Genomic DNA, 15424 nt, shown 5'->3' with positions numbered 1-15424 from the left:
TCAGAGGGACAGCACAGGTTTGAGCTGAAATTAAAGTTGGAGACGCAAGGCTGAGATTGTTTGGACATGTGCGGGGGAAAGATAGTGGATATAAGGGGGACGCATTTTGAAGATGGGGCTGGCAAGCAGGAGGAAAAGAGGAAGAAGTCAGAGAAAATTCACGAATATAGTGATGGGGGACGTTGGTGTGAAAGATAATAGAGGTGATGTAAAAGTAAGGAAGATTATACGCTGGGACGAACCCTAAAGGCAGCAGCAGAATAGAAGTAGAAGTAGAAGAAGAAAAGAGTGCTCTTGTATTCTGCCCAACTTGTCATCAGAAAACAAATTCTCTGCTAAATCTACCTCACCCCTCAAAAGTTAATAAATAAAATGAATAAAATTACTAACATAAAAAAAGATGTAGCCTAATACTTTTTCTTTTATTTATTTTTGATTTTCACTTTAAGTCGAGGTAGCAAATGTTGGCCATGTTACACGATAAATGATTCGACTGTTTCGCTTCTATTTCCTTTGCCTTATACTTTTTTTTCTCCTTATCGGTTAACCCGGCCAGCCATATTACTTACTCGTGTATAAACAGTAACAATCAATCTACGCAGTACACTTTATTTAACGATCGGTTGTCCACAAAACGGTAAACGCTTAATAGCCATACATCCGACAGTATTCAAGGACATTGAAGTATCGCGGCACTTCCTATGGCCATATTTGGAGTGCGCATCGGTGGAGCGTGAGCACAGGAAAGCATTTCGAAGGACTAAAATGAGCTTTTGTCTGTCGTCTGTCATAAGAAAAAAAATCCAAACGTTGTTTTCACATAAGTTGACAGCGCCGCGTTCACAGAGGGAAGCAGCGTCCTGCTGCAGTGAGCTTTGATTCATAGGAACTCTGACACGCAGCAACAAAAGAACATTTGACACTGAGAAAACTGTCAGGAGACACAGGTAAGGTGTTTTTTTTATTTTGAATCATTTGACACCTTACAAAAATCCCCTTTTTAAACTAATTAACCAAAAAAATGAGAAAAAATGCGTCACACAGCTGCAGACAAATCGTCATTTATAAGGATGTTAAATTGGCACCTGTTGATCTGCATTTCCTCTAGTTGGAAATCATTTAAAATTAGTCTTTTTAAAGGATGATAAAGTTCTGTTGACGCACTGATGATATATGAAAGTAGGCTCTACTGGAATAGCACATGAAGGACGACGTGAGGATTTATGCACTGGGCAGCATTTATGGCATTTCTCGTAAAAAGATCCTGCACAATCTCTCTGCCATATGGCCAAAAGTTGCCCCCACTGGTAAACATACAGATCATAAACACGGTGCTACAAGCTTGATCAGAAGCTCGAGGAAACACTGGTATACATTTAATAATAAATATTCATTTTAGTAGAATTATGTTGGCCTTAAACTCTCACAGGTAGATAAGATTGTATGGTATCATCATTAGTATTATTACTACTGTGTTTTATGCATGTGGTTTTTATAATTGAGCTGAGGGTATAAAGCTGTTTACTCTTCAAATTTCTATAGATACAATGCCCCACACCCATAAAACACACACACACTCTCAGGAAGATAAAGGTAAGTTGGATTTAAACCTTTTGATTTGTTGTTTTTTTTTTTTTTTTACCAATTAATCATGTCAGTTCTAAAGCGTATTGAGCTTATTTGTAATGCTTACTGAGCTTTATGTATAAATCAATGTTCTGTCATAGAGATGTATGTGAAGCGCACCCTCTCTCTTTCTCTCTCTCTCTCTCACACACACACACACACACACACACAAACACCGACTTCTCTGCTTGAAGCGTCTTTTCCCCCAGTGAAAGCCGCAGCAATAGTGAGCTGGTAATTTACCTGAGCTATTTATATTGACAATAATTACATGTACAGCAGATTAAAAGGGTAATAAAAAGGATTATACCTCATTATTCACCATCTGTATAAAACTCAAAGCGCTGCTGGTGTATGAAACAAAACGAAACAAAAACAAACAAACATAGCGATTCTCAATTTTGCAGAAATCATCTCCAGTTCATAATTGCTTGCTCTCTGTGGCCTCCCTTCAGCTATCTCCTTATGAGCCTTGCTGGTGCAGGTCATAGCCCCACTTTAGAGTCATGAGTCCATTAGACATTAATTAATCGTTACCTCTTTTTATCATACAGGGCCTCAGTGGTCATTACTCACAAACCTGTCTATGTAAAAAGCAGCTTGCGCACACTCATAGAGGCATGACAAAAGGTTATGGTAATGCTGTACAAACAGAGTATTCAGATGTTTGGTAGTACGCCATTAATTACAGCCTTTGTGAAGTGTTGCATGTCTTCAGAGAATCGTATTGTAGCTCAGTGTCTTGTAGATGCAGATTGATGTTTTTGCGTAAACTATAGAGCATTATTGCCGCTGCATAATAAGTCAGTGGTTTCTATTTTTGAGAGTAGTCTTACTGCTGCTGAGTGTTTTCAGGGTGACAAAAGATGCATTGTGTGTAGTATAATAAGCAGGGATTTTCACTATTGTTTAAATGTTATATTTTGTGCGTGGCTGTCAGTGGTTTTTGCTGCCTTACTGTGCTGCAGACGCCCTTTACAAAAGCTCACTGCCGTCAATTCCTGGGATTTTCTCTGGCAATCAATTTCCAAGCCGGAGTGCCTGTCATGTGCCTTGACAACACCGACTCTGTTAGCTCCTGGGAATAGACAGCTAAATGTTCAGTGTTTTTTAGATGAATCATAGATTAGGTGTTATCTGCAGGTGCATACAGTGCAGGTCACTACGATGTAATGTCTGCACTTTTTCCCATTGATCCCACTGAAAAGATTTTACAGAGAGCTGGCAGTTTAATCCATTTAGCCTTTTGTGTCCCTAAGGGCCAGCCACATAATAACATTCGGGGCCAGTGACGAGGCTCTTGGATTTGACTTAAAGGTGGTTTTTAACACGGGCAACTCTGCAGAATAATCTACTTAGAGTTATGATATGATCTGAATGTGTATCCCCTCCGGCTGCCATGCTTAAATTAAGTTTTGAGGAATATGCAGGTCAAAATAAGCACGTCTTGTTTTATTCAATTACATAAACTGCCATAAAGGGATGATTAATTGTTCCCTTTTATTTCAGCGACTCAAGAGGAATGTAATAGCATTTCAACTATGTTGATCGAGGTGTCTCTTTAGAGCTGTTGTTAATCAACTATTGCAGAACACGCTACACTTTTTTGAGGTTATTGATTTTTTATTCTTTCGCTGTCTTTTGGACAGAATTGGAAATATCAAATAGGACCAAGTTAAAAGTATGAACTGTAGTTATTAGCTCATGAGTCACACTGAAATATTCTCAGGACTGAGCATTAGGTGAACTAATGACTGGCACTAAATAGGCAAATGCAATGTCAGTATCAGCTTTGTATTTTGCAGCATTAAAGTGAATGCATTATAAAACCCAGGGTCTTTTTTTCAGCCCTTGCAGAATTTCATTTACCTGTATTTACCGACTCCTTTCCGCTGCTGTTACCATAGAGACTAACCATCCCTATCAGCAAGTCGCCTTTGGCTGCCGGGCTCATTGGATCTCACAGGAAAGAGACACTGGTGAGCCAGTGTTTCCCTGGCTTGATTTCGGCACCAGTGTAGTGAGAAAGGCATTTGCTTGGCTTCGACAGTGTTTCCTTGGCAGCTGGCGCCACACCAATAGTGGCACGTCGACCCATTTTGTCACTATGGGTTGACAGCCGAGACAGAGTGAAATCAGCTGGGAGAAATCCACTCCCGTAATTGAAATGAGTTCACCTGGGAGACAGCTGCTCTGCGGCGCCTGCTACCTGTCAACAGTCCACGCTTGCCAGTCTGCATGTAGTAGATATAATATGATGCCTGAGCAAGTCTTCCACTGGTGGCGCCATAGTGTGGAAGTTGAAAGAGATGCCTCAGGTATTTCAGCTGTGTGGCCTTTGTAAGATGTCATCCACAGAGCATAACTCTGTTAAATAGATGTTCTGCGATAAAGCTGTGGCAAGTGGCAAGTGCACATGAATCCAGCTGGAACATAACATTTATGTTACAATTAATGCTTTTTGAAAATTTTCTAGGCTTGAATTAATTTTTTTATTTTTGTGATATTAACTGACTGACTTAAAAAACTTTTTTTTTGCAATATCTGTTTTTTATACAAATCATATAAATATTTGCTTTACAAGTACAAACTATCCCATACATACCCTCAGCATGAGCCTTTTCTTTTTCCACTGCACTTTGCTTTCTGTTCCAAATGCTTAAATCTCTGGATAACTGCAAAACTCGTCATTGTCACAGTTCCCTGTGACTTTCCTCTCACCTACAACTCACAATAAAGAACTCGAAGGACTTAACTGCCGTTTCCTGTCAAACACTGAAGAAGCAACATTTAAGCTCTTGAAAAAAGCACCCTGAAAATTAGGCCACAATTGCTTCCTTTATAAGCTACTTTTTGGCAGTCAACCAGGAAACCTAGTAAATTACAAGTGTATCACATGAATAGGAAGCAAACTAAAAATGCTTCATTTATAGCACCGCTTGCATATAGTGTGGTCTTTGATTATCATGCAAAAAATGTCAATACAAGACAAACAAATAAGTGTTAATAATTGCATTTGTAGGGGACTAGGAGTCTTAACCCTACTGATCAAACATATTTGAATATTGAGAATCTCAAAATCACGGGAAGTCATTCGATTACGAATAACTTTTCTTCTTCGACTGCTTCCTTTAGGGGTCATCGCAGTGGTTCCTCTTCCTCGCCATATCCCTAGCATCACTGTCTTTCACACAAACCTTTTGCGTGCCCTTCAGTATGTCCTACTCCTCCTCTCAAAATGCTCAACTTTAGTCGTTTCTCCAATGTGCTCATTCCTAATTCTGTCCTTCCTGATAACTCCAAATGAAAATCTTAGTTTCAACTTTGCCACCATCTCTAAACCATATATCATAGCAGGTCTTACAGTTTACTCAAATATTGTAAAATATGAAAAAATAATGGTGTTGTCGAGGCTGGCTGTGTGGCAGGCAGGAGTCGGATCAAAGCACAGGACTCTAAAACAAGAGGTAAACTAAAACGCAGCTTTATTGCTGAACTTAAACTAACTACAAAATAATGCAGGTCAAAAACCAAGGAAACCAAAACAACAAGCCTGCTATGGGGATAAATGTCAAAGGAGGACACAACACAGACAGAGGCAAACTGAGGGTATAAATAGACAAGAGGAGATTGGGGTAGAGTGGAAACATCTGAGAAAACACAGTTGAACTGAATCTAACTAATGAGACAAGGGGGTGCAAAAGTAGGAGGTAAAATAGGAGATAACAAACACTGGGATCAGGACTAAGACATACAAACTTGAGAGAATTAAAAAGGGACCCCAAAGACAGCACACTGAGAAACCAGACCAACACAGGGACATGACAGAGGAGACAAAAAGGCACACAGACATACTGACAAGCCTAGGGCAGACTGGACAGGAAAGAAAAGGATAGAAGCATAGAAAACAAAACTCCCAAAAGAACAGAATCACAAGTCCACAACAAAAATTTGTTTTAATTAAGTGCTGGCTCGAAGTGTCCAGGACCAGGAAGGATTATGTGAGGATATTATAGTCAGGAGTTTAAATAAAATTTTAAAAACATGCAATCTTTCTTAATCCTGTTGTAAATCATTAGTTGGCTAGTTAAAGTAATTGCTGGCATGTCTATATGTACAATCACCACCACTGATTCAAAACAGCAAATTTACGCCTTATCGCTACCATTTTGGGAAACATCGTAAATTGTTATGTGAGTCGAAGTAGAGGAAATTCCAAGAGTTTCTCTCTGTAGTGCACTGGAAACAAAACACTGATGTTATCTAGCAGAGAAGAAGTATCAACGCTCGAGTCTAACAAAGTAAAGTGTGAATTCTCCATGTGGACAACAGATGCCAGCCTCCAGGATCGATAGCATACTCTCCTTTGGCACAGGCAATGATGCAACTTCTACCCCGAGCTTCTGGCTTACTCCGAACCGGAAAGCCGACTGCATGCTGCTCTCTCTGTGCAGTTGGCCTGGTGCACCGACTGACAGTCACACACACAAATACAGTATGTTTCTGGATTCATTTGGTGTAAGCAAATCCAATTCAAACAGGCAACCTTCATCAGGACCATCCAAAAAAGACAAAAAAAAAATCAACATTGCCAGTAAAATGGGTGCCATCAGCTCAGAATCTCTTCCCACATATCCACCAAGCTAATTATCCTCTAACGTTGATATTGTGTCTTGTAAAAGTCAGAACAAACCCTTCCCCTGGCTCACTCTGTTTCTTTCTCGTCGATGCGCAGACACTGGCTGTCAAATATTGAAAAGGAGTCTGACTGTTTGAGGCTGTCTGACTGTCTTCTGAAACAACATCTCCATCAATCAAACCCTCTCTCCGTTGTGTCCTTGTCATTTCTTTTCTTCTTCTTTCACTGTTTTTCGTGGCACAGACACTGTTGCAGTTGCACAAAAGCCACTCATTCATCCAGGTGGAGCTGCAATCTCAGTCCGATTTATACAAATTTCACATCAAAATTTAAAAGCCATAAGCAGTGTCAATGGGAAGATGTGAAGGGGATTCTTGATACTCTCCTCATCAGTTACTAGACAGATACAAGCTGCGTGATTAATGAGGTTGCAATCATTGTAAAGCCTTTTGACATGAAGAGTGAAATGAAAAGTAAACACAACTATAAGCTGTTTTGCTGCTGCGGTGATTACAAATGTAATGTTAGTGCTCGGAAATGTGGCAGCTAATAAGTGTACTGTGTTCCTGTGAAAGTTTGGTAATCAACATCAGTTAAGGCTGAGCAAATAATATACTGCTAAATTACAATTTTTCATATAATTCAAGTGGATGAATGACAGATAAGAACTTCAGAGGCCTGAAGTCCAATCTACACAGGGGGGGAAATGTCAGGGTATACCCCTGTGTCTGATCCAGGCACAAAAGAGGGAGGGCAGGTGGTGATCAGGCAGGTAACTATTAATCATTTTTCCAGATGTCTACCTCTGAAAACCTTCTTATGACTTTTACATCCTCTAGATCATAGGTGTCAAACTCTGGCCCACGGGCCAAATTACTATTAGAGCTGGCCTACTGGTATTATACAGCTAATATATATATTGTTTAGTATTAAGCTTTGCTTGTTCCATATTCAGTTTTTCAGTAAAACTTGTTTGAGTCCATAAGAAAAGATTCATTCTTATATCTGGAGGAAGATTTTTTTTTCAATAAATATTAATGTTAGCCCATGACTTTGTTCCAGTTTTGAATTTTGGCCCACTGTGTATTTGAGTTTGACACCCCTGCTCTAGATCAATCTTGCTGACCAAAGCTCATTTCCTGTCATGTGCTGTCTGAAGTAAACAGTTCAAAACATGGTTTGGGCTTTTAAGGAGAGGTCAAAGTGGAATGCTGCAGAGAAAAGGTGTGTGCTGAATTCATAACACAGTAAAAAAAATAAAATAAAATGGTCCTATTTGAGACTATTTTACTTTGTTGCTTGCCACTCTTAAAACTCCAGGAAAAAACAGTATGTTAACATCAGAGGTGGGACACACCAGCCACCACAAAATACAATGTGATCACAATATTTTGACATTTTTCAGTATGGTAAGTATTGCAATAACATATAGTGAGATTTGTAACCTTTTTCAACTGCAAATGATGTCCTCGAATTGAAAGTTTGTCAATATCTGTTTTATCAAAAAGATAAAGCTGTCTCATTTGATGACACTGTCAGCAAAACCTGCCATAAATGTTGAGTTGAGTGCCCTTAGGTTGTCCTCATTGATAAAGACTAATTCAGAATGACAGCAAAATGTTGGCAATCTGTCTACATTTATAAATTAGATTGTGAGATATGCAAATAATTGCTATCTCTTTGAAGATGATTGCTGTCGGTCCAAGCCTATTTAGTCACCACAAGTAGCGATTGGTACCAGGATGTAAAAAAAAAAAAACCAAAACAATTCCATGCAATTCCCATTTAGCCACTAATTTATTTATTTTTTAATTGTGACTGAGGACTCCTGTGAGTGAGCCATTATTAGGAGCTAGCTTTATCAAGCTAAGTGTGTCCGATGTTGGATTTTTTTGTTTGTTTGTTTGGTTTTTTGGGCCGAGTCAATTCGCTAACGTAATCTCACGATAGTGGTGTCTGAGATGAGCCTTCTTTTTCTTAGTATTTAAATTTATTTTATAAAATATAGATATTTAGTGTCCTTGTATGAAAATAATATCACCATGCAAAATATCACAAAATGATGCTCTATTGATATTTTTCCAGTACCCCTATTATGGATCAGTAACAAATTGATATGATGTTAGATTTTGCCTTTAGAAATTGGTCAGCAAGGTTGAAATTGGTTTGAAACTGAAGACTGGAAATGGAGTGAAAAGAGTTAACCGTTCGTCTGATATCACACTACAAAACAAGACAGGAAATGAAATACAGCAGGATAATCATCGTATCGTGATTGCGTTTTTAAATAACCACTAGAGCCTAGAATCACAATTAAAAATAAAACATGTTTAATCATCCACACCCTAACTTTAATATTAAATTGCAAGCATTTGTAGATTAAGTCCTAATAAACAGCACGTGCTTCTGACATACATAATGAAGTTCTTTGCTTGACTAAGACAAAAATACTGAACCTTAAAAAAATATTTTTTGTGTGCCATAGTTTTGGTGCAAACTGTGGTTATAGGCTAACCACAGCTGACTTTTGATATTCTTGATATTTTAAGCTTTATATTGTGGTTCCTTCACATATTTGTGTTTTTTCCTTTACATGGTGAAAATGACAGCATGTGCAGCTTATTTTAATATTTCCATCCAGAAGAATTTGTTTGATTGTTTGGCTCTGCACGGAGCTGTGACAGTATATGATATTGTTATTAGGACATATAATTTAGTTACACTTGAAAGTCACTATGAAGCCTTTATGGCAATTGGCTTTGAGAGAGAACTACTCAGTCTCAGACAATCGCTTAGCAACACAGTGCCAATCTCTTTCAGGATGTTGCATAGGCTCAGATTTCTAAATTCATATTTCATACTCATGACAGCCCAAGGATAGCTTTCTTTATATATGCTCAGATGCCATTTTTGAATTTGTTGAAAAAAACCTGTCATGTTATGAAATAACTATATAAGAAATTAACTATTGGACATAATCTTGTTTAATTAAAAGTATTATATGCAAACGACTCTTAGTTATTGTTTGCAAAGATAACAGTCAACCTGGTTTCATCCTGTGTAGCTCAGCTGTCCACTCATTGAATGCTTCAGTAGTGTGTGTGGCATAGCTTGATGAATGGCTCCTTAGTTCAATAAGTCTAGTTAATGCTGTTACAAATCGGTCATTTACGAGTTAAAACATTCATCATCTAGAATAATTGAATGACCAAGGTCAGTTTGAGATCACTAAGTTCCTTTAGGGGATTTTGTTTTGTTTTGTTTTTTACCCAGATGGAATTAATAAAGAATTTTAATTGTGATCCTGACTTTCTAGCCAAAAGACAGATGAGAGGACTGATAGCACTTGTCCCAAAAATGAATATAAAACTACAGAAAGCAGCTGGTAGTCTTCTGAGCTCCAACCTATAGGGAATTGCCAATCTCTGATTTCTCAAAATCCACCTATCATTAGTCACCACATTCTGTAATATCTGTTTTGTGTAATGTACATAAAACAGAGGGTAAAGGCAGCCAGTTCAGTTATCAGTCTGTGAGCTAAGCCAAGAAGAGCAGCTGAAGCTGCCAGCATCTTATTTACTGAGACACGCAACACTTGCTATCAATCTTATTAATCAAATTTAAGCGACAAAACAATAATGTTAATTGCCAAGAAATGCAAAACAATCATGTGCAAAAGTTGCAAAATCTCGAGATGTTAAAATTCCCATTCATCACACAATACTGAATCCCCTAAAATGCAGCTACATCATAGCTACATCAGCCACCCATTATTTGTCTATATTTAGCAAGGAAAATTGGGAATATAATCTTTATTTATTAAGAGATTTATTGACCAATAGTGTTCCATTGTGTGTTTTTCTTTCCGTTTACTGCACTGGCAGTATGTTTGGGATTATTGTTAAGTTGAAAAATGAATATGTTGCCAATCAAATCAGGTATTGCCGGGTGGATCATGCACATACTGCTTACCATTTGAACTAAAGAGTTCAAATTTGCACTCATCCCTCCATAAGATCTCATAAGTTCTTGTGTAATTTGGCATACCTCAGAACAAATTATACTTTTGCATTAGGCACCTAGTAATAACGTGCCTAAAGGATTTGTCTATTTTAAGTCAACATTAAGTGGCTTAAACAAACAAACAAACAAACAAACAAAAACAAATCAATTCTTTGAAAATGGTCAGGTATGAGAACTTGAATAATTACGATTACATCAGTATTTACTGCTTTCATGTAAACTGGTTTTGATTATGCAAGATGTCTTCCCCAGTCACTGCAGGCAGGGTTAATACATGCTAGACAGATTAGCAGCAAATTAAAAGGAAGTGAATAACACTGATTATGTTGATACAATAGCAGTTGATAAGGAGCGGGATACATAAGTATTGTATGTAAGAGAAAGTCTGCTCAGGTCTATGTGTTATATATTTGTCAAAATCATGGCTCCATGAAAATTTATGTGCGCCTGCTGAATTATTGTGACAGCCTGTGCAGACACTGACTTCTAAAATGTATAACAGGAACAAATACTTGGTTAACGTGTGCATAGCTGTCGGTGTTAGTGTCTGCAAGCGAGTACAATCCTAGTCTAGAACAAAGTGAACAGTCTGTACTTGATGTACTGGAAGCAGGAAAAATGTGGATGACTTAGCAAAAGAGCAAATTATAACAGCAAGCAGCAGGGTCAAAGCAGCCGGTTTTGTGATATGCAGTGGTTAGTACCTAATAAGTACCTACTAATTCCCAAGAAGGACACATACTAAGCCCATTATAGGTTTTGGGATGGCCATAGCTCACTGATGCCTGTGAAAAGCTAAGTCTGGCTCATATTGTAGTGTGAACATGGTGTGATGATCTGGCTAAAGTTCTACTAAGAAATCCTTGTTCCTGGCATTCATGCAGATATTACACTGTCAACTACCACTTACCTAAAATTATTGTAACCCAGATACCAGATACCAGTAAAGTGGAAACTCAGTCCAGTCCACAGACGCTCTACCTCTTACTCATGTCTGGTTTCCTGACACGCTAGAAGATCAAGCGGAGTCTGCGCCTCAAGGAATCTGAACTGTTTTAGCAGTACGATGTAGAATTGCATAAAATTACATCCGCACAAAGACCAGGTCTATAATTAAGACATTCATTTCCAAATTTAGTTTCTACGTAACTCATTATTTTTTTAACACATATTTTATGGTTCTTTTAATTATAAAACATATTTTGTGACCATTACTTTTATGCAGCCTTGTTTTTCCACTCTGTGTCTCTTTTGTTTTGCATATTTTTTTACAAAGTGCAGTAGAAAAAATAGGGTTCAATTGGCTCTGAGCAGGCCAGACATAAAGGTGAAAGATAAATTGCATACCCTGCAGCATCGGTTAGGTGCAGACAGAAATAGAACACAGCTCGTGTTGAGGAAGAGGATAATTATGTTAAAGGTGAAATAGGGTGATTATGCAGCTGATTAAACTAAAAGAAGCCTTCAGACCAAGTGTATTTCTAGAAACAAGTAGTTTTATGAATATTGCCTTGTACCTAAAATCAAATGTATTATGACAAACCTTCCCAGAGTTGAGCCTGCAAATTACTAACTCTCAGGGGTTGCAGCGAGTTGCAGAGTCTTAACATGTGCTTCCTGTCTCCACTCTGCAGTGAAACATCATGACTACACTGCTGGACCTAAAAAGTAGTGTGCTGAGGCAGGTGCAGAGGAGCCAGTCGCTAAGGAGCCGAAGGGAACCTCCTCCTCCGACTGCCAGCAGCCCCCTCACACACTGTCCTGACCCCTTACCTCGCAGGTGAGTCAGCCGGATGCACATACATGTACAAAGAGTACCACAAACAAATAAAGAAACATTCAATCATATATGTTCACCGAGAATAAGATTTCCATACCCGTATTCCACACGACCTCTGGGGAAAAGGACTTTTGTTAGGCAGAAAGATCGACCTGGAAAGGATGTGCAGCAAATTAGGGATATTAAAATGTACCAACGAGTGAAGAGAGCGTCAAGGTAGAAGGAGTACATTGAGAAGCTCGTGAATGATGAAAATGAAAAGATGGATGGATGGATGGATGGATGGAGGAAGGTTAGTGAATCAGGTGGTAAAAAGATGGTTGGCCCAGGTAAGACATCTGTGCAGGGATGGAGATGTCTAGGAGAGAGGGCAGTGAGCTTTTTATTCAGACTATTTAACACAAAGTTGGAGAGTCAGAGGATGTTTCAAGAGTGGAGAAGAAGTGTACTGCTGTTGATTTTCAAGAACAATGATGTGCAGAGGAATCAAATGGCTGAGGAGCCAAAATTTGAAAATATGAGAAAGAGTTGTTAAAGACATGTTAGAAAAGTTCAGTGAGCAGCAGTATGGCTTTATTCTGAGAAGGAGCACTACAAATGCAATATGTGCTTTAAGGGTGTTGATGGAAAGGTATAGAGAAGGTCAGAAAGAGTTGCACTGTTTCTTTGTGGATCTAGAGAAAACATATGATAGGATAACATGAGAAGATCTGTGGTGTTTTGTGAGGAAGTCAGGAGTGTAGAGAAGTATTCTAGGGTTGTGCAGGAGATGTTTGAGGACAGCAAGGCAGTGGAGACGTGTGTGATAGGAGTGACAGATGGGTTCATCAGGCATCACCTCGGAGCCCCTTTTTGTTTGCAATGGTGATGGATAGGCTGACAGTTGAGCTAAGTCTCTGTGGACTGTATATTCATAGACATTGTTGTGGTCTATCTGAGGTGGAGGTATCCTCTAGAGAGAAGACAAATGAAAGTCAGGAGATGCAAGACAGAATACATATGTAAATGAGAGGGAGACAAGTGTTACAAGAAGCTGCAAGGAGCAGAGGTAGTGAAGGTGGATGTGTTTAAATGCTTGATGTCGACCATATAAAGCAACTGACAGTGCACTAGAGAGAAGAAGGAGAATAGAGTGAAAGGGAAAATTTGCAAGATAGTAATTAGAGACCTGCTGTGATGAATGATCCTGGAAGAGTTTAAGATGTTAAGGCTTTCAGTGAGAGCAACCAGAACAGTCAGGATTAGAAATTGGTATATTAGAACAGGTTGAGTGTTTTGGAGGCAAGGTTGAGATGGTTTTGAAACATTGAATATTGAATTGCCAGAGAGGAGGAAATGATGAAGACCACAGAGAAGATTCTAGGATTTGATGAAGAAAGGCATGCAGAGTTATCAATAACATCTATCTAATTTTGGGTCATGTTATAGCAGCCTTCAAATCTAATTATGTGTAAAAAATAATGTTGCTAGGCAACCAGGCGTGCAGCAGTAGTAGTTTTACATTAATTCCTTTGGGGTCAAAATGACATACCCGGCAGTTCTGGGTAAAAGTGTTCATAATTTTTTTTTCTTTTGATCCCACACACGCTAACATTTAATATTTGATAAATAAGCCAATTTTCGGAAAAGTCGTGAAATATGAGATGATGGGGTTTTAATTTAACATGATTTTTTAAATGCCAAGAGGTCAGAATGACCTGCTTAGTAGTTCTAGTGTTAACCAAATGCCTTAGTAAGGTGCTAAGACATCCATGTGCCACCAGCAAAGCTTCAGTGCACAATGGTATTGATTCTTGATTCAATTCTCTCTAGCTTCCTTGTTTTCCAAAAGATGATGAATGATTGAGTCTTTCTTGGTGGTAGCGAGTGCTGTTTAACATATTGATCCAAACTTTCACATGTGCATCTGGCTTGAGATCTGCTGATTCCATGTGATTCACATAATTTTCAAAGATTTAGTGGCAACTTTCAGGCTTATTGTCATGAAAACGTGCTTATCAGGATAATGTTATGTCATAGGACAGATCACTCCAAACAACTTTGTATTGATTTATACGAACTTTTCATTCCAAGGGGGAAGTGGGCCTTGACCATCCTTGTCACAGCCCCCTCCCCTCACTAGCAGCTGAACACTTCAGCAATCGTTGAGATTCATACCACTGAACTACACTTTATGAGGAATTTAAAAGTGAGTTAAGGTCCCATTTAAAAAAGAAATGTAGCATTGTAGTATTAAAAAGTTCCTGAACTACCTGATCATTTCTTTTAAAATGTGTGATATACTCTTGCCTCCCCGCAACCCAGAATTGGTTGCATGGTTATTTTACAGTCTTTGTTTTGTTTCTCACTATGGCAGAGAGCTTGACAAATATTTTTCTCATTTATGTAACTGAAAAAAGTGCATCTTGATTCTTTTTGGTTTTTTCCCCTGTGGTATTGAAAATGGTGTCAAGGATTTTCCTGGGTATCCGTGTCAAGTTTAAATCCTAGTCCCAAAAGCTTCATTCTGTTGATGCGGGCGTAATGTTTACAGTAGCAGAAACATTTAAATCCTAGTATTGTGAAACCCTAGTCTCCTGTGGATACTCAAGAGTTACTCAGCGCACAAACATGACAGGTTTTGCAAAAGCCCTAAACACCATTACCATGAGGCAAAAATAAATCTCTGCCAGATGTAGAATCAGATATATAACGCTCATGATAATCTCCCTAATGATAAGCGGAAGTCTCAAAGCTCATTTAAGGAAAAAAAAAATACATGTCTTTTCCACTTTTGGCACCAGCAGTGAAAGCACAAAAGACATAGTTCAGTTGCTTTAAACTAGACCTCTCCAAAATCACAAAACACATTTAATAGATGTTGAGTTTTCCCTCATTTAACAGTTTCCTATTACAAATTGAAACATCTGTAAACAACAACTTTTAAGTAAAACCTTTACTGCACTGAAGATCCATCCACAAAGACTGTAGAGTCAGGATTTGACAAAACTCCATCATGCTTTATATCCTACTGTTAAATAATTTGCTGTTTGTGACTAACTGCAGATACTTTAGTCTTCCTCAGGTTGCGAGCTTCATCACAGTTCTTTCTAAGTAATTACAAAACTAGCAAGAAAACTGAGACCTTATATATTCCTCTTTTGAAGGCACTGTATTCTTGAGTGTATGAAAAACATTGCCTGGTTACTGTGGCTCTGTTACTGTCATGGATATGTCTGTATAGGGTTATGAGGATCATTAACGTAAAGGTGACACATTCACATGACAAAAGCGCTGTGATGGTGGCAGTCTGATGAAGCCAGTAATGTTACAGATCCTATTTCTGAAATGAGATTATGGTAGATAGAAACCTTGTG

At 38.4% G+C, this 15424-nt stretch overlaps 1 protein-coding gene across 1 annotated transcript in view; it reads left to right on the top strand.

Annotated features, from left to right (window-relative positions):
- Nucleotides 1–730: 730 nt before the first annotated feature.
- Nucleotides 731–15424, top strand: part of baiap3 (BAI1 associated protein 3) — a 53858-nt gene continuing 39164 nt past the window's right edge. The window contains exons 1-2 of the mRNA XM_087839932.1: nucleotides 731–947; nucleotides 11923–12068. Coding sequence (XP_087696058.1) covers nucleotides 11932–12068 — 137 coding nt within the window. The 5' untranslated portion in view covers nucleotides 731–947; nucleotides 11923–11931. The remainder of the gene's footprint in view (nucleotides 948–11922; nucleotides 12069–15424) is intronic.

The sequence above is a fragment of the Neolamprologus brichardi genome, chromosome 4 (genome assembly GCF_056152115.1).
Source record: "Neolamprologus brichardi isolate AB-2024 chromosome 4, ASM5615211v1, whole genome shotgun sequence".
Lineage (NCBI taxonomy): Eukaryota > Metazoa > Chordata > Actinopteri > Cichliformes > Cichlidae > Neolamprologus > Neolamprologus brichardi.
This window is presented reverse-complemented; position numbering and strand designations above follow the sequence as displayed.